The sequence below is a fragment of the Ailuropoda melanoleuca genome, chromosome 8 (assembly GCF_002007445.2).
Source record: "Ailuropoda melanoleuca isolate Jingjing chromosome 8, ASM200744v2, whole genome shotgun sequence".
Classification (NCBI taxonomy): domain Eukaryota; kingdom Metazoa; phylum Chordata; class Mammalia; order Carnivora; family Ursidae; genus Ailuropoda; species Ailuropoda melanoleuca.
In genome coordinates, this window is record NC_048225.1 from 123672730 (window position 1) to 123699097 (window position 26368).

Here is a 26368-nt window from a genome sequence, read left to right on the forward strand (position 1 = left end):
GCACCTTCTCCTACCTCTGAGCTCCTATCTCTGCTTTGGATGCCCATGTCACTGAGTCTGGGGCTCCCCATGGCAGGCCACGTCCCGAGGGCCCTGCATCACCAGAGTGGGACACTGGACCCCAGAGGTGGGACATCCGGACAGACGTCCAGCTCTGCCATGAGCTAGATGCTCCCTGTGCACCCCAACACGGGGCCCGGAGGACACTGGTTCAGAGGCCAACGGGCTCCATGGGGTGTCCCCCCAGCGCCGAGCACCTGGCGCCCCTGTGAGGCAGCCACATGCCCCAGGAGCGGGAGGGCACCGACTGCAGTGCTCACTGTGTGTAACTGTGCTCACGGTCGGGAGGTCCCGGCTTCTGGGCTTCGGAGACACAGCCTTCCCGAAGCTGCAGAGGCTTACGCCCTGTGCCATTTTTGCCCCTCGAAGATGCATTTTAATGTTTCCTGCTCTCACTATGTTCCTCCTGTCTCCTTTTCCTCCCCAAGGAGCCAGGGGCTGGACACCACGCGTGTCAAACAGGGACCAGTGGCTGCAGATCGACCTTGGGGACAGGGTGGCAATCACCGCCGTGGCCACGCAGAGCGGGTACAGGAGCTCCGACTGGGTCACCAGCTATGTCCTGATGTTCAGCGACAGCGGCAGGAACTGGAAGCTGTACCGGCACGAGGAGAGCATCGCGGTAGGTCCTATCACGCGACGCGACCTCCAGACCCCCAGAGCACCTTCCCTCCTCCCGGGCCAGGGTCTCAGATCCACCAGGGAAGCAAACCATTTCCAGATGCATGACACAAGAACATCTGTGAGCGTCGAGCAGCGAAGTGGTTCTCTAGCATGGCAACAACTGAGCAAAATCCTTCTGTTCTGGTTACGAGTGGGTAACATCACTGATAACCCCTCCCATGCCCTGCATGACCTCATGGAAGTGGTGAGGTGACCGTGCGTTCCTCACGAGCACAGGAAGTGGCTCTTGTCCCTCCTCCCGGCCCCGGGGCTCCTGAGGACACGAGCCGAGTGACCTTCAGGCGGCATTTGCAGAAACTGCCACACGAGGTCTGGAGGGCCTGCCCTGGATCCCACAGCCACGGTCAGTGGCAAATTGTTTTTGTCTGTGCAACTTTTGTGACTTTTGGAACGTGTACTGCAGACCGTGTCCCTTTTATTGTGTAATTATCGAGGCAGAGTTTGTGTGACTGCGTGAGTTCTGACCCGGCTGTGAAGTGGCGGGAGTGTGGGCCAGTAGAGACGGTCCAGGACCCAGTTCATGCAAAATCAGCAGCGACAGGGAAGCTGCAGGCGACTGAAACGAGGTGTTGAAGGGTTAGCTCAGGAACACGTCAGGTGGGGAGACGCCGTTCTTCCTCATGTCAACAGCAGAAAAGGTTGGCTTGGACTCACGCAGGCCCAGGTGCCCCTGGCCCCACCTGTGACGTCCACACCCTCTTTCTCTACCCCAGTCTGCACCTGCTTCTGCACCCAGGGCTCGGCCATGTCTACTCAGCCTGCCTGAGATAAGCCGGTTCTGGGCACACCACCAGAGCTGCAGCCGTGAGCCAGGAGACATGGTGTCCACTGGGAGCTTGGGGCCACAGCACCTGGTTCTGTTAGCATAATGCAGGTCAGCCCAACCCCATAGACCAGGCTTCACGTGGTCAACACCAGTCAGAAGAAGACGAGGGAGACACTGTGAGGTCCTGTGTCCCAGGCCGAGGCCAGGTGACTGGGCAGCATCCCCATACTGCTTGTCTCAGGGATCGGGGGGCCTGACTGACCCCTCACGGTGACACTGAGATCGGCAGAGGGGGTGAGGCTGGGGGGTGGGAATAGCACAGACACCAGTCTGTCTGTGGAGGCGGGAGCCCTCCCCAGCCTGCAGACGCGCTTCTCACTGTTCTTTGAAGGTGGGAGTGAGACCTCTCCCTCCTCTCACAGGGGCTCTGCTGGGTCAGGGCTGCACCCTGTGACCTTGATCGATCGATCTCAGTTAACTCCTAACCATCCCAGGTCCTGATGAGTCGGGCGGGGGGTTAGGGCCTCAGAATGTAAATTCTGGGAGGACACGATTTACCAGTACCATTTACCTTTTCCCAGCCATCACTGTGTGGGCCCCTCGTTATGAAAGGTGCCTTTTAGTCATTGCCTTATTTATTTTTTACACTTCACCTGAAGTTTACCATCTTACAGTTTCTAAGTGCACCGCTCAGCAGCACTGAACATGCTCGCACTAAGCACCTTCCCCACCGTCTTCTCCAGGAGTTTCTCATCCTCCCAAACCAAAACTGTCCCCCTGAAACATGGACCCCCCAGCGCCTGGCGCCCACCATTCTGCTTTCTGTCCCTGTGAACCTGACAGTCTACGTGTCCTGTGTAAGCGGAATCCTGTGTAAGTGCTATTTGTCTTCTGGTGACTGGCTTAGTCATGGAGCGTGATGTCTTCAGGGGTCAGCCATGCTGAAGCAGGTGTCAGAATTCACTTCCTTTTTAAGGCGGAGTCTGTTCCGTTGTGTGCGTCGGCCACATCCCGCTCATCCATTCACCCGTCAGTGAACACTTGCGCTCTTGGGGATAACGGTGCTCTGAACATGGGGGTGCGACTATCTCATGAAGACCCTGCTTCCACTTCCTTTGGAAGTACCCAGAAGTGGGCTTGCTGGACCATGTGGCAGTTCCGTGTTTAAGTTTTGGGGACTCCCCAGACTGTTTTCCACAGTGGGTGTGCTATGTTGCATTCCTGCCAGCAGTGCACAAGGGTTCCAGTTTCTCCAGCCCTCGTGCACTTGCTCTCTGGGTTGGTTTGGTTTGGGAAGCAGCCGTCCTGCTGGCTGTGAGGTGGCGTCTCGGGGGCTCTGATGTACATCTCTGATGGTGAACATCTTCTCTGTGCTTGTTGGCGCATGTTTAGAGAAATGTCTGCTCAGAGCTCTTGTCGGTTGTTAATCAGGTTGTTTTGGTGTCGCTGAGGCGTGGCAGCTCGTTATGCATTCTGATATCAGGCCCTCGTCAGATACGTGATTTGCAAACATCTCCCTCATTCCACAGGTCGTCTTTTCACTCTGTGGATCATGTCCTTTGATGAACAGAAGCTTTTAATTATGACATGGTTTTATTTGCTATTTGTATTGCCTTAATTCATATTTAATCAGGACATAACAAGGTTATGCCAAAGTAATCTATCCTTAAAAATGTCAATAAAGGTATAATTACTATTTTATATTCTAATCTGGGCGTGTTTCCTGTTTAGCTTTCTTTTAACCTGAGCACTGTTGACTTCCACGGAAGTGACTCTCACGAGTCGATAATTACTGTTACACTCACTTAAAATAGAGCAGTGAACACTGTGTTTCCAACACTGGCACTCCCAATTAGCTGCCTTTGCAATAAGCCGACTGCCCTTCCCATAAGCACTTGCTTTAGGTAGGAGCTGTGAGGTTAGCACTAATTAACGTGTTTACTTCTTTACCTAACATGTTAACGCTCTTGTCGATGAAAACTCTGGGCGTGCGATGACCTCCATTGTCATGTTTGTAGATCTCTGACTTCTTAAACTGTTTTGTGCCAGTGTCCCTGCTGTCCTGGCGACAGTTCCTCATTCAGTCCCAGGGCTCGTGTGGGTCCAGTGGGCCGGGTTCACCCAAGCGTGTCTGCTGCTGGTGCTACCCTCAGGCCGTGAGCCCCGGTCCAGCCATCCCTCGGGCAGGTCCAGTGGTGACAGCTCTGCTTTGTCCACGGGGGACCCATGAGCTCAGCGACCCCCATGGCGGCCGGCCCCCAGCCCACCCCTCAGCCCGCCCCTGCCCAGGTGTCCCTGCCCCGCGGCCCCCACAGAACACGGCTCCCATTGGCCAACGGACTTCAGTGTCTACACACAAGATGCCACCTGTGTTGTTTCATGAACCCTCTGAGAGCTCACTGTGGGGTCAACCTCCAGTCTTAGAAAGAAGGCTCCTCCTGTCAGCTCCCCCTGCACTGCTCACCTGTCCAGGTGACCCCCCAGGGAGCTGGGCTCCCTGCTGCCTGCTGGCCTCCCAGGGGCCGTGCCCGTGAGAGCCCCTCTGCACTCTCTGCAGTGATCACCAGAGCCACGCTTTCTCCACACACTGGAGCCACATGAGAGCCAACCAGAACTCTAGGTTAAAGGTCACACACATGCTTCTGAACCTGAGGCATGCGGTGTTCAGGATTCAGTGACCCTAAACCTTGGTGAGGGCTTCCCTGTCGTGCAAGTCCTCAGGGGACGGGCACACCCACCTGTCACATGCTGGCAACATACTTGAGGGAAAAGGAAATTCATTAAAGTAAATTTAAGTTTTAGCCCCAAACCAGTGCCCATTTAATAGGTGCTTTTCTCAAGGACTACCTGCCGGTGGGTACTCAGACAGAATTCACCAGAATTAGTGAATCATTTGCAACTTTAATTTTCTTGGAGACCTTCCAAATATAGCAGGAAAATAAAATGGAAGGAGGACATCATCACGGAAGGGTGCGAGCTATGGCGTCTAGAGACAGACACCACACGGCCTCCCAAGAAGACAGAGGAATAGCAGGCGCCCTCTGCAGAGAGATGCTGGTGCCACGTGTGGACGAGGGTGTGGGCTGCATCCACGAGGTTTCCTTAATTTCTCAAAGATCTGCAGTGCATTAAACTTCTGTCCTGTTTGTCTTTTATGTGTTTGCTTGAATCACTGCCAACTTCAGCGGCTCACATTCAAGATGCACTTTTACAAGAACTATGAGTCAATAGTGTTGGAAGACTGCGTGGCCCACATGTCGGTGAGACAGACCTCGGGGAACTTAACAAACAGAATAACGGCTCTTTGGGCCCAGCTGGCCTGAGTTTCGAGTGGGGAGGGTGGCCCCTCATCTGGGTTGGATCCGGGGCAGATCTGAGTAATCAGCAGTCACATGGCTGATTCACGTGGTCTGTGTCCAACGCAGCTCTTACATGACCGTGTTGTCAGAACAGACACTGCCCTCCACTGGGTTGAAAGACAGGCCTCACAATGAGGAGCGGCCAGAGCGCCCGGGGACTCCACTCTGGAAGCAATGGAACGAGCTGCAGAACGTTCTGGAGGCAAGGGGGCTGGGCCACCTGGTTGGGAAGGACTCGTAATATTCTCCCATCTCGGAGACAGGCGTGGAGCTGCGTGTCCGCCAAGCTAGAAACGGGGGCGGGTGCTACCTCCGGATGGTTTCCTTGAGGAAGGCATTCAGTGGCACAGTGAGGGCAGCGCCCTGGAGACTGGAGAAGGCGGTGCCTCCTCCTGGGGATAGACTCAGATAGGGTCTCCCTCTGGCTAACAGCTTCTGGAAGAGGAAGACAGATTGAACCCTAAGACTTCAGGATTTGTCTGCGCAGGTGTCCTGGTCCTGTGCTCTGAGGGGCTCCCCGAGCAGGACACAGCAAGGTCCATGGACCGGGGCCACCATGGACCAGGGCACCACCCGCCAGCTTGTTGGAGATGCAGCATCTTGGGTCCCACCTCCTGCCACCTCACCAGCAGCCATGAGCCCCAGGCAGCTCCATGAACAGGTCTGAGCACCGTCCCCCACGTGCTGTCCGTGGAGCAGCCCTAGCACAGGTCAGGGACAGAATCCACACAGAGCACTTCAAAAGAGTGACGCTTATGCGGTGAGTCTAATAATAAAATCTGGGCTTGTCTCTTTATGACACAGAGTGAGTTTGAGAGGTTTGGGTCCAGGAGTCAATCCTACTTCAGGAAATGTGAGGAAATCCCTAGACCTGCCTGCTGCTCTCAGGACTGTGGTGGGGGGTCAGGACCTGAGCAGCGGTCCATGCACCCCGAGAGCTTACTCAGTGAGTGCAGATGGGGAGAAGGGAGAAGCCCCTCGTGAGGTCAAGGATGCAAGATGAAGAGGTTTCGGGAGGGCCGGAGCAGGACACAGATTGCGGGGCTGACACTCCCCATGGCCGCTGCTCCCCGTGGCCTGCCAGCCACGCTCTCAGAGCAAGGTGACCATGCCGCCAACAGTACGGACGGTGCCGATGCCTCCACGGAGTCAGTCCATTTTCCCCTTAGAGACTGTTAGGAAGAGATGGTCAACAGCTCATTCCCAGCATCATTTAATGAGCTCGAGATGCGTGCCATCTGAGAGCAAAGCTTGCCTCTATTGCCGATGAATGATTCTCATCGTGCCTGTGGTCAAATAGTCTCCTTCCTCATGTCTGTGGGCTTAGACACACTGCTCTCTCCCACTTTACCAAATGCACGTTTGGACTGGGGAGCTGGTGAGGCCCTTTCAAATGCTGACACTGAGCTTTGAAATAAAAGGAAAACTACCCAGTAGGTAGTGCGTAAACTCTGTTGCTCTTTGCTTCTGAGGCAAATGAATTGAGACGTGTAAAGACTTTCATCAGTATTAACTTGAAAAGATATCACTTAGTAAAAACATGGCCAAAATCACAGTAGAAAACTGGTATAGTTTTTTAAAATCTATTGCAAATATAGAGAATGTTTTTATTATTTTTTATTTTTTATTTTTTTAAATGATTTTTAATTATGTTAGTCACCATACAGTACATCCCCAGCTTCTGTTGTAAAGCTCGATGATTCATTATTAGTTGCGTATAACACCCAGTGCACCATGCAATACGTGCCCTCCTTACTACCCATCACCAGTCTATCCCATTCCCCCACCCCCCTCCCCTCTGAGGCCCTCAGTTTGTTTCTCATAGTCCATAGTCTCTCATGCTTCATTCCCCCTTCTGATTACCCCCCTTTCTTTATCCCTTTCTTCGTGTTTTTAGATTAACACAGTTAGGTCTTCAGTGGATCTCAATGTTAGTAACACATTCCTAAAACGCACTTAAAATTGCACGAAAAACCATAAGATACCTAGGAATAAACCTAACCAAAGAGGTAAAGGATCTGTACTCCAAAAACTATAGAACACCCATGAAAGAAACTGAGAAAGACACAAAGAAATAGAAAAATGTTCCATGCTCATGGATTGGAAGAACAAATATAGTTAAAATGTCTATGCTACCCAGAGCAATTCACACATTAATGCAATCCCTATCAAAATACCATCACATTTTTCACAGAGCTGGAACAAACAATCCTAAAATTTCTGTGGAACCAGAAAAGACCCCAAATAGCCAAAGGAATGTGACAAAGCTGTGATCACCAAGACACCATGGTACTTGCACGAAAGCAGTCACATAGATCACTGAACAGAACAGAGAACCCAGATATGGACCCTCAACTCTGTGGTCAACTGATCTTCGACAAATCAGGAAAGAATATCCAATGGAAAGAAGACAGTCTCTTCAACAAATGGTGTTGGGAAAATTGGACAGCCACATGCAGAAGAATGAAACTGGACCATTCTCTTACACCATACACAGAGATAAACTTAAAATGGATGAAAGGCCTCAATGTGAGACAGGAATCCATCAAAATCCCAGAGGAGAACACAGGCAGCAACCTCTGTGACCTTGGCCCCAGCAACTTCTTGCAAGACACGTCCCCAAAGGCAAGGGAAACAAAAGCAAAAATGAACTATTGGGACTTCATCAAGATAAAAAGCTTCTGCACAGCCAAGGAAACAGTCAACAAAACCAAAGACCACCTACAGAATGGGAGACGATATCTGCAAATATCTTATCAGATAAAGGGAAAGTATCCAAAATCTATAAAGAACTTAATCAAACTCAACACCCAAAGAATAAGTAACCCAATCAAGAAATGGGCAGAGGACATGAACAGACATTTCTCCAAAGAAGACCAGCTTCTGATTCTATTGATTTTCTCTATTGATTTCCTGTTTTTTAATTTTTTTAGTGGTTGGCATAGAATTCACAATATATTTCTACAACAAATCCAAGACCACTTTTAAATAACACTATACCACTTCATGGATAGTGTGACTATCTTGTAATAACAAAATATCCCTAATTCTTCCCTCCCACCTCTTGAATTATTTCTGTCTTTCATTTTACTTTTACATAAGCATATGTGTATACACATCTATATAAAATATAGATATAAGCATACATAATTGAATACATTGTTGATATTATTTTGAACAAACTTATCTGCTTGATTAAGAAAAAGTTAAAGTTTTCACTTTCACTTAATCCTTCTCTGATGCTCTTCCTTTCTTCATGACCTATATTATCTCTTTAGGAACTTCTTTTAACATTTTCTATAAGGCAGACCTGAAACAGGGGGTGTCCCCCAAGCCCCCACCCAGCCGGGGAGCATCTGCCACTGGCCCAGCATCGGAAGTAAACTGCATCAGACTCTGAGTTTCTCAAGTTTCTGTTTCTCTAACAAACTTCTCTATTTGTTGCGCCATTGTTCGACCTTGGGTAAATTCCTCAAACATGCTTTACCTTGTATATGACCTAGTCGTAAGAGTTGTGTTGGAGTCTTTGTCAATAAGATCCGGCTTCTGGATCCGCATGGACACAGATTTCTGTAACCAGCTTTTCCTGATTATGAGCTGCACTTTCTCGTTCCTTGTGTGTCTTTAACTTTCTCAGATCACCTATTGCAGCAACTTGGGATTCTTGCACTTACCGCCTGTACCGAGTCTGAGATCTGTTCCTACGATGAGAAACCCTGAAAGTGCTGTAGAATTTGTGTTGTGTTTGCTTTTTTATTTTCTGTTTTGAAGCCATAGCTAGTGGTCAGCCAGTGATCTGCAGAGGTGTGCTCGTGCATGCCAGGCTGTGAGGTCTTCTGGGGTTGCTGACTGGGGTGTGTGCTCACCGTGGGGGTGGTCCTCACCTCTGCGGGACTTTGCTTCCTGCCGGCTCTGGTGGGCCCCATGCACAGCGTAGCTGCACAGCCAGCCCTTCAGTCTTCCTGGCTTCAGCACAGTATTTCCCACGGACAGGGAGACCTGGAGGCTCATCAAGGATGGGAGCTGTCTCACTTCCCACACTTGCTGTTAACTTTGGACAGTCTGCTGCTGGTCCATCACTTCAACCAGACCCATCTTCAGGCTTGCTGCCCGCTGGCCTTCCCATTTGCCGCTTGTATGGCCACTGCTAGGCCTGGGATCTTGCATTGCAAGTTGAGGGAACCCCCTTGGCTTCAGAGCTGCTGGTCTTCAGGGTTGACCCCCACCCCACTCCTCGTGGCACCATGGATGAACTGGAGGGGAGTAGGACCCCTTGCAGGGACACCATAGAATTCTATTGTTCTCACACTTCGATTCTGTTGTTCCGTAGTTTCTTATAAATAAATGCTTCTCAATTTATTGTGTGGCTTTTGGTGGTTTCCAGAGCATTTGGGTGGCTGTCCATGACTGTTCTGTCCAGTCTGATTCTCCATGTTAGCGGTGGTCCTGCCAAGCCCCTCGCTATGCCCTACTGGGAAAAAAAAAAAAAAGTGATGTTTTAATCTTATTTCTACTTTCTAAATAACACGAATAGCAGCAAAGGAAAATGAAAGAGCAATATTCAGGTTGCATGTTCCGAGGGCATACCTGGCGTGAGCCCTTCTGAGGCTCTGCCCTGAGGTGAGCTCACTCTTGGTGGAAGAAGGCGGTCTCCACCCATCAGCTGCTGTAACCGACACCCCCCAGCTTCCTGCAGTTCTGGAGGTGGAAGTCTGAGATCAGGCCCTGGCAGGTTCAGGGCTGGTGAGGGCCCCAGCCCGGTTCTCAGTCAGCTGACTTCTCACTGTGTCCCCACATGCAGAAAGACAGATCAGCCTCTGGGTCTCCCGTAGGACACACCATTGCCGTGGGGCTAGGATTCCAACACAAGAATTTAGGGAGACCAACCTTCAGTCCACAGCAGAGGTGAGGTTCCTCCCTTTTATGGAAGAAGGTGGCTGAGCGTCACTCCTGGGACTTATTACTTTTACTTCCAGTCCACATTGCTACTTAATAACCCTGAAACAAATGCTCAGTTATTCGTTCTGTTCCTACTGAGTTTAGACACTATTTACAATGTGACATTGTCGTGGTGGGTACTTTAGGAACCAAGATCCATGGAACCAAGTACTAGATTGTAGTTTGTACACGTGTACTTTTTAATCAAATTAATTTTTTCCTACAGCATTACTAATTAAACTTGCATGCAAAATAGTTTGCACAGCATTCCACAAAACATCTGTGTATCTGTATCTGAGTATGAACAGTGCTGGAGAAGATCTCGTAATTATTCAGCTCAGAGCACTCACATTCTTCATAAAAAGTCAGGTGGGTTGGGGGGTTGGAGGCAATTTTTTAGTTAATTGTCAAAGATCAAATTTATTTGTGGTGAAACTGGCACAGAACCTCAAGTCATTTGATGTTCAAAAAATTGAGAACGCGGGATACCACTCAGCCTCCATCTCTTGTTTTAGTGATATTATACAAATCAAACTAAGTCAGCACTAATCGTGCCAGTGTGCATGAGATGGTGCCTAATAATTGTATCTTGATCAGAGCCCCTTGGAGGACATGGCTGTGTCCAGCATTATCACCAGAGATGCCTCAGTGGCCACCAGATGCCCACACAGGTCCTCAGGGCCACCCCTGCCCTTCCCCACGGTGAAGTGTGCCTTTGCCCCCCAAAGTCCCAACCTCTGCCGGCCCCTGTGGAAGCCCCTCTTGCCCCTCCATCCTCCAGGGACCGATGATGGCTTTGCTGAAGCCCCAGCAGGTGCACCAGTCTGTGTGGGGCAGGCCAGGGCAGCAAGGCGATTGGACAGGCAGAAAGGAGAAGCCAGGACTCTGGTGAGCGTCCTTGTGGCCGTGCGTGCTCAGGGCCCCTTCCTAACATTCTGTTGCACATTCACATTTCATAGGTTTAATCCAACTTCTCCCACATTTTCTCTAGCATTAAATGAGAGCGTGTAAAATCATTTATTCACATCTCAGAGACTTAATCTACGTTTATCAAAATAAACCAGCAAAAACAACTTGGAATTGAATTCATTGTTCTAATTGTGTATCACTCTTATTTTCAAATTCAGTGTTTCCTGAATACACGTGTGCTTTAAATACAGGGGAAGCTTAGGTCTGAATCCTTAACATAAAATGATAAGACCTAAGCAATTTCTAAAATACAATTGTTCTCAACCAGCTTCTTCCTGACAAGTCACTCGGGGCTGTGACCACCCACCTGGACATGTGAACCCCAGCCGGGAGTGGTGGCAGGCTGCGTTATCCCCGAGACCATCTGAACAACCCATGAGCAAAACGACCGATCCTTATTTGTTCTTAATTTCAAGTTCAACTGCATGAAAAAGATAAGCTTACCTAGACATCCAGAGTTCCGATATTCGGTTTTGCTGTTTAGATTTTACTAGCAGTTTAGCAAACAAAGTAAATCAGGTTTGACTGATCCTTAAGATTGGTCATTAATTCCTGAATATATTATTTTGAAAACCATAATTGGCAATGAGCAGACGGAAAACCCCACGTTAGGTCACTGTTCTACGTCGTCACAGAATGTGGTCGTTTATTAAATAAGTCAGTTCTCATCATCGAATTTAAAAATGGTTGTGAAGCTTTTATTTTTTAATTTAAATTCAATTAATTATCATGGAGTGTATTATTATTTTCAGAGGTAGAGTTCGGTGATTCATCAGTTGCATATAACACCCAGTGCTCATCACATCACGTGTCCCCCTTAATGCCCATCCCCCAATTACCCCATGCTCTCACCCCCTCCCCTCCAGCAACCTTCACTTTGTTTCCTATGATTAAGAGTCTCTTATGGTTTGTCTCCCTCTGATTTCATCTTGTTTTATTTTTCCCTCCCTTCCTCTATGATTCTCTGTTTTTTTCCTTAAATTCCACATATGAGTAAGATCATATGATCCCTGTCTTTCTCTGATTGACTTATTTCACTGAGCATAATACCCTCTAGTTCCATCCATGTCATTGCAAATGGCAAGATTTCATCCTTTTGGATGGCTGAGTAATATTCCATTGTGTGTGTGTTTTTAAAGCTGCCAGGCTTTATCTGCATGACAGCAAATCGATTCTGATGGCAGCACTGAGGTCCCATGACCCTGGGACTGGCGGGAGACGGCCGTGCACAGCTGTGAGGTGTCAGTGGGCTCAGTGCCTCGGCATTCCAGGACCCAAAGCAACTCCCCAGGTCAGGTGTCTGCTAGGAGCTGAGTGCCGGAATTCCTCCATCTGCCTGCACCATCTGTGGTTCCAAATCCCAGTGCCGACCGCTGTGCTCCAGCCGTTCTGACTCACCCATGATTGCATCAGGGAATCGGGGTCTGACTTCTGAAGGCTTGCCACGGGCAGTGTATTTTCAAAGAAGAAACGTGTTCTTGTGATAACAGTAACCTGACTTGCCAATTTGAGGGAATAAAGCAAGAATAGGTCTCTCTCTCCTTGCATTCATGTTGTTACATTCATGAGGGTCTGGGTCCATTTTGGAAGATTCAAGCCCAGTTTGAATATGTGGTAGATTAGATAGACTGCATATTGGTTTTTATGAAACATTAATTTAGCCCAAGAGCTAAAACCATCATACTAATGAGTCCTGAACACTCTGTCACCTGCTTCCTCTAAACACATTCCATTCAGCTTCCTGACCCGTAAGAGCCAGTATTGTGATAATTCAGGAAACAGCGCTGGTTACATAGAATTTACAAAGTGCGATTCCTTAAAATTCAAATAAGCAAGACTTGCATTTTCCAAGGTATCTGAATATACTTTAAAACATGCAAATACACTTAGTAATTATTTTGTTAAGACGTGTCAGGGGATTTTTTAAAATAGCCTATTTGTCTGCTGCTTCTCATGAAATACTAAAGCAAATGAGACAGCATCCAGAACCTGGGTCCCAAAGAACCCCGGGCTCCTCGGCAGGCAGCTCACATAGGCAGGGAGGAGGGCTGGCTGCTCCCGGCATTGGTGAATGTCGTTTCTCTTGTGCAAATTTGCACAGTTTGAGCAAAGGGCAACAGTGTTAATGGATTACATAGGAGCCATTAATCCACCCTCCTCTTGAATGAAGAGAAAGGGGGGCACAAAAAGACACTTCTAAACAGAACATTTTCCAGACCCAATGTGATTATCGATTCAGGCAAAGATCACAGATGGGCCTAAACCATCACATGAAGCATTGTCTGAAAAGGACATTCCCGTGCGTCCCAGGAATCAGACCAGCTAACCGGCAGAGCGCACGAAGAAAACTTGCTCTCTTCACCAGGTGACCAAAATTAATGTCATCGGGGGTGGACCACCGAGACCATGTCCCTGAGGGTCACAATAAAGAAGGCAGCATCTCCGTGCCATATCCTTACCCAGAATACATGGCTGACGATCATCACGGGAGGCAGCTGGACAAACTCAGGCCGGCCGTGCTCTGCAAGTCCCTGGACCAGGCTCTGCAACGATGGGGAAGCCAAAAACCAACATCACCAGGTAGAAGTCCTGTATCAATGGGGGAAATCTAAATATGGGCAAATCCTAGATATTATCGTGGGATTAGTGTCCAACTGTATTCTAGTTGTTTTGGAGCAGGTCTGTGTTTCTAGGAGACACACTGAGCTTTGGATAAAGAGTCACGATGCTTACAACTCCTTTTGAAATGGTTCGACCACAGACAGTCACCTGTGTGAATGCCTACAGGTGTGTGAGCAGACGGCAACCCCATGTGTGCACATCTGTGAGTGTGCACATGTGTGCACCTGCTAAGGAGAGAGTAGGTTGTGGGATTGCTGCAGGATGGGGTCTGGACCTTCTGGAGGAGCCTTTGGAGCAGGCCCCAGGTGGAGGGAGGCGGGACGCTCAGCCGTCTCTGCTGCCAGCACAGGGAACGTGTTAGGAGTGCCAGGAGGCGTGGGCCTTAGGGTGAACACTCCGTGTGGAGTCCCCAGGGCCAAAGCGGGGGCTTCTGACGCTGCAGAGCCAGGTGGGGCTGTGGCACTCCTCACCCAAGGTGCTGACCTGCTCCCAGGATCAGAGCTGCAGCAATTGCATCAGAAGGCTTGTCAGTCGTGGTTCTTTCCAAAATGCAAGTTTAAATTTCCACCTAGAAAAACTAGACATTTAACTGTTTTTTAAAATAGTGGGATCTGGAGTGTTCTTTGCTGGCTGAGCTGGAGGCCTGTGTGCAGGCACCAAATGGGCAGGCAACTGAGTCTGACAAGAGGCCGCATTCAAGTCTGGACTCTCGTTAGACGACCGCGGTGACCACAAGAGTAGCATTCCCATTTGAAATTTTAATGTTAAATTCGTGTTATTTTAATGGAGCTTTTATACACAATTAGGTAATTGAATTACATTTTGCATTATTAACAAAACCTAAGTAGGAAGTTGAAGGCCCCCCTTAGAGTGATTCTAGTGGTTTGTAAAAACCATAAGACTGATCATACCAATGAGGCAGTCCCATAAAACGTATTTTCCTGCTTTTTGATGAAGATGAACAGAATTAAATCTTCATTTTCTTCACTAAGCTGTTTCTCTTATTTAGCTAAAAGGGAAGTATTTACATGGTAATTGATATCGTTACTTTTAAAATGGAAAGTCGGTTGTGACAGTTTGCCTTGGTTCACACACACCCACGGTGATGAGGGTCACTGAGCAATGTCTTGACCAAGAGCACCCACCATGGACACACACGTATGTGCGGACATGTGCTCACACGTGTGACACAGATATGTGTGCGTTCTCACACAACACACACATGTGTTCACACGCATGCACGCACAGACACATCCACACTGACACACATACACTCTCACCAGGTTTGGTCAGTCCCAGGGGCACCCACTGAGCCCTGGGGGGGGTTCGTGCAGACAAAGCCCCCCTCCTGAGGTTTGCTGTTTACAGACGGCGTCCCCTGACGTGTGCCCTGACAGGTCTGCGGGGTCCATGGGTCTGTTGGTCTTATCCCCACAGATCGTTCCTGTCTGTGGGGCAGGCTGAAACACTGAGCACGAGGGGCTTGTCTTGGCCCCACACCCCACAGCAGGGCCAGGGCCCAGGGAGTCCAGAGCAGCAGGAAGGGGAGCGAGAGACTGCGCCAAAGCTGAGCAAGGATGCAGCACGTCCCCTCTCCCCCTGACCCGGCCCCTGAGCCATGCGAGGACGTGGCATGTCACCACGTCCCCTGACCTGCCGCTCAGTGCAAACTCACAGGGGTTCGAGGGTGAGAGCATCCCAGGACTGCTGAGGTCGTGCACAGAGTCTGCACTTCGTGTGTTTGCCCCCGGTGTGTGCTCAGAGCCCGCCTCCCACCTGAGTCCAGTGCCATGTGCATGGGTGACGGCCACACCGGCCAGGACAGGTGTGTCCTCCTCAGGCACCAGTGACATTTCGGACCAGATGACTCTTCGCCCAGAGGCGCCCAAAGTGAGGCCGAGGCCACGTGCACTAGGGCGAGCAGCTGCTGCGGTCTGGGTCTCTGGGGGCTGGGGAGTTGGGTGGGCAGGAGGCCACGCCGGCAGCACCACGCCCTGTGATTCTGGCTGGGGAGACAGGGGTGTGGGGGCCACGGCGGGGCTCAGGCCACCTCCAGGGCCTCCTCAGATCTGCTTCCTGTCCCCAGGGCAACGCTTCCTTCTCCTGCTCCCAGCCGCAGTCGGTGCCAGTCACGTTTCCGAGCGCCAGGAGCCACTTGGTGCTGCCGGGCACCCCGGCACAGGACGGGGCCTCCATCAGCTTCCAGTTCCGGACGTGCAACCAGGCAAGGCTCCTGCTGTCCAGCTGGCCCCCTCGCGGCTCCACGGGCTTTCTCCTCATGCTCAGAGACGGAGCCCTCACACTGGGGCTGTCCCCATCTCTAGGACAAGCGAGGAGTGACGTCGCTGCAGGTAATACATGTCCCCAGGCTGCAGCCCACACAGCCGTGTCACCCCAGGACCCACAGCCTTTCACACCCTGATTCAAACCTGGAGTCTGTAAGACACTTGAGGTCCTACATCCAGGTACCTGTGCTGATATCCCCTGGACACGGGCTCCCTGCTGTTCATACCCTTGTGGCACCAGTGTCAGCACCCAAAGCGGCCATAACAGGTGATGCCCTCAGCCCGGCCCAGCCACCTGGGGAAGAGGGAGTGCCTGAGAGTCCCCCACTGCATTCCCGGGGACCCCGCCCTGTCCCCTCCCTGCCGAGCTGACCGGACACCAGGCTCATGTCCTGGGTGCATCTCCTCGTGCGTTTGCTCTCTGGGGAAACATGGCGGCAGGGAGCCCATTCTTGACCCTTGCTGTTGGTGGCGAGCTCACGCTGTCAGACTTGACGGCACCCGCCAACCTCGCCAAACCCAGTTGTGCATCTGGAAATGTGGCGGGCCCCCGGAGAAAATACTACATCCTGGGGACACACCCTCGCCCCCTGCTGACCTGCTCCTGTCCCCAAGCAAGGAGCCGTTCTGGCTGGACGCAAGTTTTGAGGAGGTTAGTGTTCCAAAGCAATGTTCTTGATCATGACAAGTGACGGCGGATGGTCCATGGACTGCGGACGGGAGAGAGGTGGGGCGCGTCCGCTCATTGCTGCCTGCTGGGAAGTCGGCTACCTCTGGGTTTGTGGACTGGCGTCAGATCTGAGAGCCCTGGGCAGAGGTGGAGACAGCACCACAGCCAGGCTTTTGGGGCCAGTGGGGTCTGCCCACCTTCTCAGGAAGATCCAGCTGGCCTGTGATGAACCATGTTTCCCCGGGACTTCGAGCGCTGGCCGCCGGGCACTCACCACGGAGCTTCTGCACGGTCAGAAATGAGGCCACGGAAGGGTTTCTAATGCGGCTGGCACAGGAGGTCCCATGGGCTCCCCCCTGGAGGGCTACATCCATGTCCGCGAGCACGCTCCTGGACGACCAGGAGCCATCAGCCTTCACCTAACCACTGACCCTTATGCTGATGGGCGGGAAGCAGCCTGAGCCGACTCCGCCCATCCTAGAACCTACGCCAAGATCAGTGCAGCATGAGAAGCAGCAGAGAGACACTGGGAAGGTAAATACAAAGGAGAGGCACACGCTTCGGCACGAGCCTTTGACCCGCGTCACTGAGAAGGTCGGAGCTCCAAAACCGGCATCCCCCAGTTACCTCAAGGAGGACTGCTTTTACGGTGTGCTGAGTGCTAACGGTGGGGCTCACGAGAAAGAAATCCGTCCCATTCGCGGTCTCAGCCACAAGCGGGCTCAGAGATGCGCTGGTGGCAGAAAAGACGTGAATTTATGTAAGCGTGCGGGCATCCTGTAGTCCATTGTGATGCATCCGCCGAGCTCTGGGGAAGCCTCAGTCCTCAGTCGTAGCCCAATTTAAGGGTCTCGAAGACACTGCTCCTGGGCGATGCTACTTCCACAAGTCCCACAGAGCCGGTAGCGCTAACCGGTCAATTGGCATGTTTGACAAATGGCTCGGAGTAAGATTGCATGTGACCAGTGGCACTCAAATCTTTCTATCATGTTTCCATCCAAGCCCTGGGGGTGCCCCAAAGCCGGCCCCCGCCCCCCGGGGCTCTGTGTCCCTACAGGTGCAGCCCCTCCCGGTTGGCCAGCCGGGCCCAGGGCTTGGCTCCCAGTGATCAGAATGTGAGACAGTAAGGAGCTTGGCTTCTATGACCAGGACACAGCTTCTGTCCCCGAAGGTCCTCTTGCACCCACGGAGGGCAGGCACTACTGGCCGGGAGTGTCCCCCAAGAAGGCACAGTGTCAGAGACTGCATGCGGCGGCCAGCCCATGTCCACCAAGGAGCAGAGACTCTTGGCCAGCCGCCCACGGGGACAACCCTGAGACAACCCCAGGGAGCGGGGCTCCAGTCCTGCCCCGCTGAGCTTTCGGAGCAGACCTCAGGTTGAGCCTGCCGCACCGCCGGGAATCCAAACCACAGCCCGAGGCACCAGCCACGCCCAGACCCCCCAAACTGGGGCAATGCGTTCTGTCCTGATAAGTAACAGGCACAAATCAAAGCACTGGGTACGGTTACATTCATAACCACAGTGAGACAGACTGAATGTGAGCCCAGAACAGACAGCTGAGGTGGGACAAGTCCCCCCGCCCCTTTACGCAGCGACCGTCCCTGGCCTGTTCTCGCACTCACCCCAGGCCTGCGTGCGGCCCCGTGAGCAGCATTTGACAACCAGACACTGCTCTGAGCACAGCCGCGAGGATCCGGTACAGCAGTCTTGAAGGAGAAGGACGTATTTATTTATGAGTTACAATAAATCAAACTTTTCCATTAAGAAAGGATGGTTTTTTCCCTTGGTTACCAGACGTTTAAGTTGGTAGTCTGACGTGCATTAAGGTCCCTACCTGGAATCAAAGTGAAATTGTGCCGAATTGGGTCACAATTTGAAAGTGTGTTTGAATATAAGGTAATGTTTTCAGCATGCTTTCCAACTTTGTAAATGTTCATTTAAAATTGTTTACAAATATTACTTCAACCAGTTAGAGGTCAAAAGGATTTCTGCAGGCCACAGGACATTTTCTCACTCTGCCCACCTTGGAATGTCAAACGTGCGGGACAGCCCACAGGACTAAGTGCTGAAATGTTTAACTAAGTGCGTTTTCTAGCTGGCTCTGTGTTTACTCTCTGGACTGAACCTGTCCTTTTCCATTAAAAAAAAAATTCAGTGGGGGAAAAAACCACAGATTTAACAGCAAAATCCAGATACCTGACTTCCAGTAAGAAACTGGAAATCTGGTAACCCCAAGAGGCCAATGCCCCTGCACAGGGCCCAGCTGCCAACTCAGGCAGGTCTAGGGACCAAGGGCTCTTGGCTGATGGGGAGAATCAGGGCCATGACCCCATCCATGCCACCAGGCCCTCAGCAGGGGCGGGCTCATGATGTTTGCAACACCCCCTGTGACCTGGGACCAGACAACCCCCAAGACAAGCCCCTCAGACCCTCCTCCACCCAGGGCCCCTCCCACGGGAGGCCCCTGACCTTGCCTTGTAGGGCGGTCAGGGTCACAGCCCCCCACACGGCACTCCATTTGACACAAGCAGCCTGGAGACGGACAAGTCTGTACACAGGGAGTTTCCAATGCCCTATCAGAGGGTATGTGCAGACAGACCTCATGGTGAGTAGGCTGGAACTACGGACTTCCCGTCCCACAGCTTGGTCACTGGTGGTTTGGCCCTTACAGTGAGTCCCCGAAGAGATTCTGACCCTTACCTAGAAGGGGAGAAGTAGCAGGAAAACAGCACCAAACTTCCTTGATCTGTGCCAGAATTTAGAACAGCCAAACTCCCATTTGTTCCCCCAAAGTAAATCATGGGGAGGGGGCAGGAAGGTGTCCTCTCCAGAAGCTGGAGTGAGCCTGCAGGGATGTGGCTTCTCCACCCCCAGCCCGGGTCCCTGTTCATGTGGGACTCAAGGGGTTATGTTACTGTTTGAAGCACCATGAGGTCTGTGGTTCACAGGGGTCACTAGCTGATCTTGATTCCCCAGGTCCTGGACTGACCGCTGAACAGTGGTTCATGGGGTCTCTATCTGATCTCGATTCCCCAGGTGTTGGACTGACCGATGGACAGTGGTTCACGGGGTCTCTAGCTGATCTCCATTCCTCAGGTGCTGGACTGACTGCACAGTGGTTCACAGGGGTCCCTAGATGATCTCGATTCCCCAGGTGCTGGACTGACTGACGGACAGTGGTTCACAGGGTCTCTATCTGATCTCCATTCCCCAGGTACTGGACTGACTGATGGACAGTGGTTCACAGGGTCTCTAGCTGATCTCCATTCCCCAGATGCTGGACTGACTGACAGACAGTGGTTCACAGGGTCTCTATCTGATCTCCATTCCCCAGGTGCTGGACTGACTGATGGACAGTGGTTCACGGGGGTCCCTAGATGATCTCGATTCCCCAGGTGCTGGACTGACTGACAGACAGTGGTTCACGGGGTCTAGCTGATCTCCATTCCCCAGGTGCTGGACTGACTGATGGACAGTGGTTCACAGGTGTCCCTAGCTGATCTTGATTTCCCAGGTGCTGGACTGACTGACGGACAGTGGTTCACAGGTGTCCCTAGCTGATCTTGATTCCCCAGGTGCTGGACTGACTGATGGACAGCGGTTCACAGGGTCTGTGTCTGATCTCAATTCCCCAGGTGCTGGACTGACCGATGGACAGTGGTTCACAGGGTCTCTAGCTGATCTCCCTTTCCCAAGTACTGGACTGACTGACGGACAGTGGTTCACATGGTCCTTAGCTGATCTTGATTCCCCAGGTGCTGGACTGACTGATGGACAGTGGTTCATGGGAGTCCCTTGCTGATCTCTATTCCCCAGGTGTGGGACTGAATGATGGGCAGTGGCATTCTTCTCCCTGACAGCCCAGAGGGACCAGCTGAGTGTGGTGGTGGACCAGGATGGGGCCTCGACAGTTCGCATAGCGCAGCCTCTGGAGACCCATGCAGGCAGTGCCTATTACTTTGGAGGTGAGTGATGGGGATGGAACCTCACTGGCTGGTGCTCATCGGAACTCCACATCTCCTGCCCCTGGTTCTGTGGCTGACATGACTTTTTTCTCCTGTATCGTGTGTCGCCGACTCCCCCAGAGCTCACCAGATACGAAGGACTGTACTTTTTCTCAGCAGCTATGTTGAGGCATAATGTACGTTAACACGTGAGAGTCCCCTTGTCAGTAGTATGTCCTTTCAGCTGTATTTGTTAGACCCTTAGTGCTTGAGTCACCCCCTTCCAGAGAGGCTCCCCAGTTTCCTTTCCCACTGTCCCTCTGGTACCAGGTGCTGCTTGGGTCACGGGAGTCATTGGTGAGGCTTCTCTGAAAGGGCCCAGTGTGTCAGGCTGGCTCCCAAGGGGTAGCGTCAGCGAGGCCAGTCCTGGCCCCAGGCAGCTCCCAGCCAGCCACTTCGGGGAGATGGGCACCACTGTCCAGCAGTGTGGCTTCTCTGTCCACTTCCCCCCAGACCAGCCTTCTTTGTGGGGTGGCCTCTGGCGCAGCGCTCCGAATTGCCCCTTTAGGTCCGCTAGAGGACCCTGGACGTCCAGTCCCCTCTGCCTAGTGGAATCCTGTGTGGTGCAGTTTCACGCTGAGCACACAGCCCTGGGTGGCCAGCCGGAAGCCCGTGCACCACCCCCTCCTCCGGGGAGGCCTCACCAGCTCAGAGCACCTGTTCCCGTGGAGCAGTGCCTGTGGCAGGACTTGGGCAGGGGCACAGGTGGCTCTCCAGGGGCACCTTCAAGGCAGAGGCCCCAGGCATGCCCCCAGCAGGCGCGTGGCTATGGCTGGTCTGCCTTTGGGAAGATCCGGAGGCCCATTTCCTCCCTCGCATAATACCGTTCAAGGCAGGTGTCTGGATGATGGCTTGCTATCAGGCAGACCCTCACATTTCATGATACTGAGATTGTATGTTTAACCAAACATACATATGATTGACTGTATGTTCGACCAAATCGCCCATACAGATCTGATTGCTGTAAAAGCAAATACACATCCCTTACTTGGCGGAGCCCAGTCTTCAGCACAGGCCGACTGGGACAAGGCTGCGTGCCATGAGCTCCTGCACCTGGGGCTGCGCGCTGCTTCTGGATGAGTGGCGGGTGTCCCGTCACCGTCTGGCTCAGTATCGTCTTGCAAACACCGTGATTTCAGTAATTTGTGCTTACAATGATACAATCTATTATTTCGTTTCTGATTTTAAATCCATGTACATTTAAGTTGTTTTTGTTGGCGATGGGTAACATTAGGAGGAGCGGAAACTTTGTAGCGTGCTTTAGGGACGATGATGCTTCAGGTCGAGCCTGGAGTTGGATTCTAACTTGTTTTCATCTAAAGTCCCACTTCGTGCCCTCTACCCCTGCCAACCTAGTGTTCTCTGCCCCCAAGGGGGGCAGGTACAAGGGGGCCCACGTGCCGGGAGCCTGTGACAGGGCCGGTGATGCCGTGGCCTCGGTCCTGACCCGTGTCTCTCTCGTGTCCCCGCCTCTGAGCAATCAGGGTGCCTTCCTCCCGGCTCCCGGTCTGACTGCGAGGCGCCACTTGCTGGGTTCCAGGGCTGTCTGAGGCTCATCTCCATTAACGCCCGAGAGGTGGATCTGATTTCAGTCCAGCGGGGCGGGTGCTCGGGAACTCCAGCAGCCTGCGCGTAGACTCCTGCGGCATTCTGGACAGGTAAGGGCGCTGCTCCCACGCCCCTGGGCTCAGATCTGCGAGGGCAGGTCGCAGACCCTCACGGCGGGGCACGCTTCCTCTCCCTCTGGGTCCCTGGATCCCCCCTCGCGCTGCCCTTCCCCCGCTGTCCACGGGGAGTCCGAGAAAGCGAGAAAGCTGTGACTGTGGAACACCTTCTTTGCGATGACAGCATTTGGGTGGAAGGTGCATGCTCTGGACGGCTGCTCTCACATGGCCGTGAGCTCCTTTATGCCGAACAGGCCGTGCTAACATTGCTGCAGTGTCCATGGTGAGAGATCATCCAGCAGCATTTGCTGGACAGCATGGATAATGACGATCAAATGCAGAGACTGGAAGCCCATGTGGTCAGGGTGGGGTGTCCGGAGGGTGGAACGCTGAACTTTCCCAGGTCCGCAGGGGCAGTGGGGTCGGGCCTGCCCTGGGGACAGGTTGTTAGGAACCAGGAAGGGACGAACAGCTCCCTGAGGACCAGGGGTGACCTCAGAGGTGTCTCTGGGGAGGAGAAATAAATAAAATGCAAGAAGTGGGCAAGGGAGGAAGAACGGCAACGTCACTGTGGCAGGAAGGCCAGGCTCCAACAAGGGGGTGACTTGGGTAGACAGGCTGGCCGGCGCCTTCCTCCTGCAAATGCTAACGTATTTCCGAATAAACGTTACAGGTTGAGAAACCCCTTCTTCACCTGCATGAGCAACTCAGTCCCAATTCACATGCGCCTGATTTCTCTCCTCTGAGCTTAGTCCCATCTCAGGCCGTCTTGTATAACAGTCAGAATTCAGTGTGTGCTTCACAAAACTCGTTATCACTTGCAATCCTCCAAATAAGAGTGGGACACCGGGGGTCTGGGGGCTCAGTCAGCTGAGCATCTGACTCTCGGTTTTGGCTTAGGTCAGGATCTCAGGGTCATGAGATCGAGTCCCACGTCGGGCTCCACACTCAGTGGGGAGTCTGCTTGAGACTCTCTCTCTCCCCCCCCACCCTCCTTTCTCCAGAATAAATAAATAAATGTTTTAAAAAAATAACAGCAGCCCACATGCCCACCAGTGGAGTCACTCACTCCCAGACGTGTTTTCCCCAACTGCTCATTCCATTAACTGTGGGTGGAGCGACCCTTGTCTGGCGGAGGGAGACTCTGGCCAGTACACCTGCAGCTCCATTTCTGGGTTTCCAGACCTTCAGGAGAAACGGCCGCATCATGTGTAGGGCACAGTCACCCAGCGCACCTGGCTTGTGGGGCTCGTACACCCCCAGACCCACACTGAGCAGAGGGGCTGCTGGGGGCATGGCTGTTGGCAGGAGAGTGGCCTGGGGGTGGCTGGATTGTTCCAGCGTCCCTGACGTGTTCACTTGCACATAGTATCACTGGACGGGGTTCTGTTCTGATACCTCTTCTGCTCTGAAAGCCTCTCCTGCATCACCTTTACGTACTGACTGGAAAAGGTGGAAACAACTGTGTGCGAAGCCATCTGGCCATGTGTGTGTGAACCGTGTTTTCTTGTTGGCTGCGGTCCCTGCTGACGTGGAAGACCACAGTTTGCCTCTTCATTTCCAGCTTGATGGACTTTTAGGTTCTGTCCAGTTTGGGACTGTGACCGCAAAGCTCTGTGAGGTTAGGGTACAAGTCCTTCTGAGGTCCACCTCCACTGTCCTTGAGCAAATAGCAGAGGGGAGTGGCCGGACAATGTGGCAGACAGGTCTAGGTTTGGGGATAACACCACCCTTGTCTGAGGTGACAGTGCAGCGTCCAGCCCCCCAGCAGCGCAGGGCACTCCTGCTCCCTCCGCATCCCTGCCAACTCTCGCTGTGGTCAGTTTTCCATGCGCAGCCTTGACCAGAGGCACGCGGAGGCCTCCCCGTGGTCTGTGCCTAATGCCTGGCTTTGTCGAGCACTTACCTGGAGAAACGTCTCAAGTCCTTTGCATGCTTTTTAGAGTTTGTGTTCTTACTGAGTTTTGGGGGCCCTTTATCATACGTGTGCTGTATAAATGCTCTTTCTCAGCTTTGTTTTCTAATTCTCTGAATGTTTGTGTTCTTTTGAAGAACACAAGCTCTTGATTTTGACAAAGTCAGATGTACCCTTTTTTTCTCTTTTATGGATTGTGCCTTTGACATCTTACTTGAAAAGTCTTTGAGGGGCTCCTGGCTGGCTCAGTCTTGATCTCGGGGTCGTGACTTGTAGCCCCCCATGGGTGTAGAGATTACTCACATAAATAAAACTTCAAAACAATATAAAGGAAGTCTGACTAGTCTGAGGTCACAAGGATTTTCTGCTCTGTTTATGCTAGAGTTTTAGATTTAAATTATATCTGATAAATTTTGAATATTTTTTGATATTTGGTGCAAGATAAGCAGGATTTTTTGTTTGTTTTGCATATAGATACCCAGCACCATTGGATGAAAAGGTGACCCTTCCTCCCTTTCGCTGTCTTTGTGTCTTTGTGGAAACCCAGCTGTGACCTACCTGGGCCTCTGTCTGGGCTCCTTAGATGCCACATCTATCTTTCTGCCAATTCCACGAGTCCGTGGTTATAGTTACTTTATAATAATTATTGGAATCAGATGTTTTTGCCCTCCTAAATTTGTTTTGTTTTTCAAAATTGTTTTTGTTGTATTACATCTTTGAATTTTCATAGGAATTTTGGAACTGGCTTGTGAATTTCTTGTAAGAACCCTGCTAGGCATTTGATTAGGACTTTGTTCAATCTGTCATCAGTTGGGGGTGAGTTAATCCCTCCCTGAGCAGTACGAGAACGTAAAAACGTCTTTTCCTTCTTCCCTCCAGCTTTCGTGATTTTGCTGCCAAACTTTTTATTGACTCTCACTGTAGGCCCTTCCCTACGTCTTGTTTTATTTCTGCTTAAACAGTTGATTCTCTTTTAACAGAATTTAAATATTAATCATAATCTTAGGCCATTTTCATCTGTCTGAGGTTGCCGTTGGCATTTGCCTCTCAGGTTCTTAGTGAATTCTTTCAACACCGGGATCGCCCTGATGGAATGAACAAGCAGATTCTCTCCCTTTATTTCATAACAGTTAAAATCCCAAAATTTTCTCCAAAACTTCCAATCTGAAAACAGGAAAATGGACCCAGCCAACAGATGGTGAAATGCAGATCAGTTAGAAAATAGCATATTTGCTGTGGAGTGGAAAATTTAGTCTCGAGTGTCCTGCTAAACTGGAAGCATTTTTTTTAGGGTCTGGAAACAGCAAGCACCACCCCATCTGTAATCTGCGTGTCTGGTCCATCACTGGTTTCGCTGCTCTTGCTACTGGCTTCAGCTGTTGGTGAACCCCCTCGTCCTACGGGCATGTACCAAAGGCACACATGGAACGTTCTGAATAAATTATAGTAACTGGTCATAGGTTCCCTTGAGCTATTATTAAGCTATTAAAAGTGCCGATGCAAATATAAATTAGTTGACATGGAATTCTCGTGATGCATTAATGAGTCATCTTGAGTTTGCTGGGTGAGGTTTGTGTGGTGTGTGCTTACGTATAAATGCAAGCACGTGCATAACTGTGGTGGTGATTTTCTGTGCTGTGGTTTCAAGCGAGTCCTGCTTCCCTTTATGAACTTTCTAGACTGAGTATTTGATAATGGACATTTGCTGTTTGTATTCAAGAAAATCAGTTCTATGGTTTTCATAGAAGTCCTGAGAGTGAAATTTCAAGTGTCCCATTCTAGTTTTAATTGGGCAGATTACAAAATATCCATCGTGCGTACATGGTGCTGAGTTTCCTTGAGTATCTTCTGATTATCTGGTTTTTCTCGGGGGAAATATAATGCATGTACGCCTTTGATCGCAACCGGCCTTTGATTCCAAATACCAAGCGGACAAAGAATCAGAGCGATAGGTGAGCCTGGGATAAATGCCCTGTGGGTGGCAGGCCCCTTCTTCGTCTCTGCTTTTTTTCCGTTCTTCCTCTCAAATATCTACGTGTGGCAACAATGACACAGTGTCGTCGTTGGCTTCTGCAAGCGACTTCTGTTCCCGGCCACACGTAGCGTCCACGCTGTGCTCCTGTGGCAGGAAACATGCTTCTCCAGGGGACGGGGAAGCACGCGGGTCAGTCCGCTGGGTCAGGGTTCGCTAGCCCGGTTGCTCGGTCATCGCGGGCCGTGGGCGGCCGCCGTCCCCTCATCCATGTTCCCGCACCTCGGCTAGCGGGACCCAGATCTCACGAAGACCCGCAGTCACACGGAGACTCTCCCTGCCCTTCTTTCAGGTGTTCGCCCAACCGCTGTGAGCACGGCAGCAGGTGCTCCCAGAGCTGGACGGCCTTCCACTGCAACTGCACCGGCACGGGCTACGCGGGCGCCACGTGCCACCACC

At 51.6% G+C, this 26368-nt stretch overlaps 1 protein-coding gene across 1 annotated transcript in view; it reads left to right on the forward strand.

Moving 5' to 3' along the window:
- The window catches only part of LOC105238023 (contactin-associated protein-like 4), a 97713-nt gene that overhangs the window by 44930 nt on the left and 26415 nt on the right, over positions 1-26368 (forward strand). Inside the window, 11 exon segments of the mRNA XM_034667672.1 lie at positions 489-682; positions 15485-15784; positions 16207-16335; positions 17982-18050; positions 18836-18959; positions 19930-20049; positions 20171-20200; positions 20203-20319; positions 21843-21961; positions 21964-22016; positions 26262-26362. Of these exon segments, the coding sequence (XP_034523563.1) occupies positions 489-682; positions 15485-15784; positions 16207-16335; positions 17982-18050; positions 18836-18959; positions 19930-20049; positions 20171-20200; positions 20203-20319; positions 21843-21961; positions 21964-22016; positions 26262-26362 (1356 nt within the window).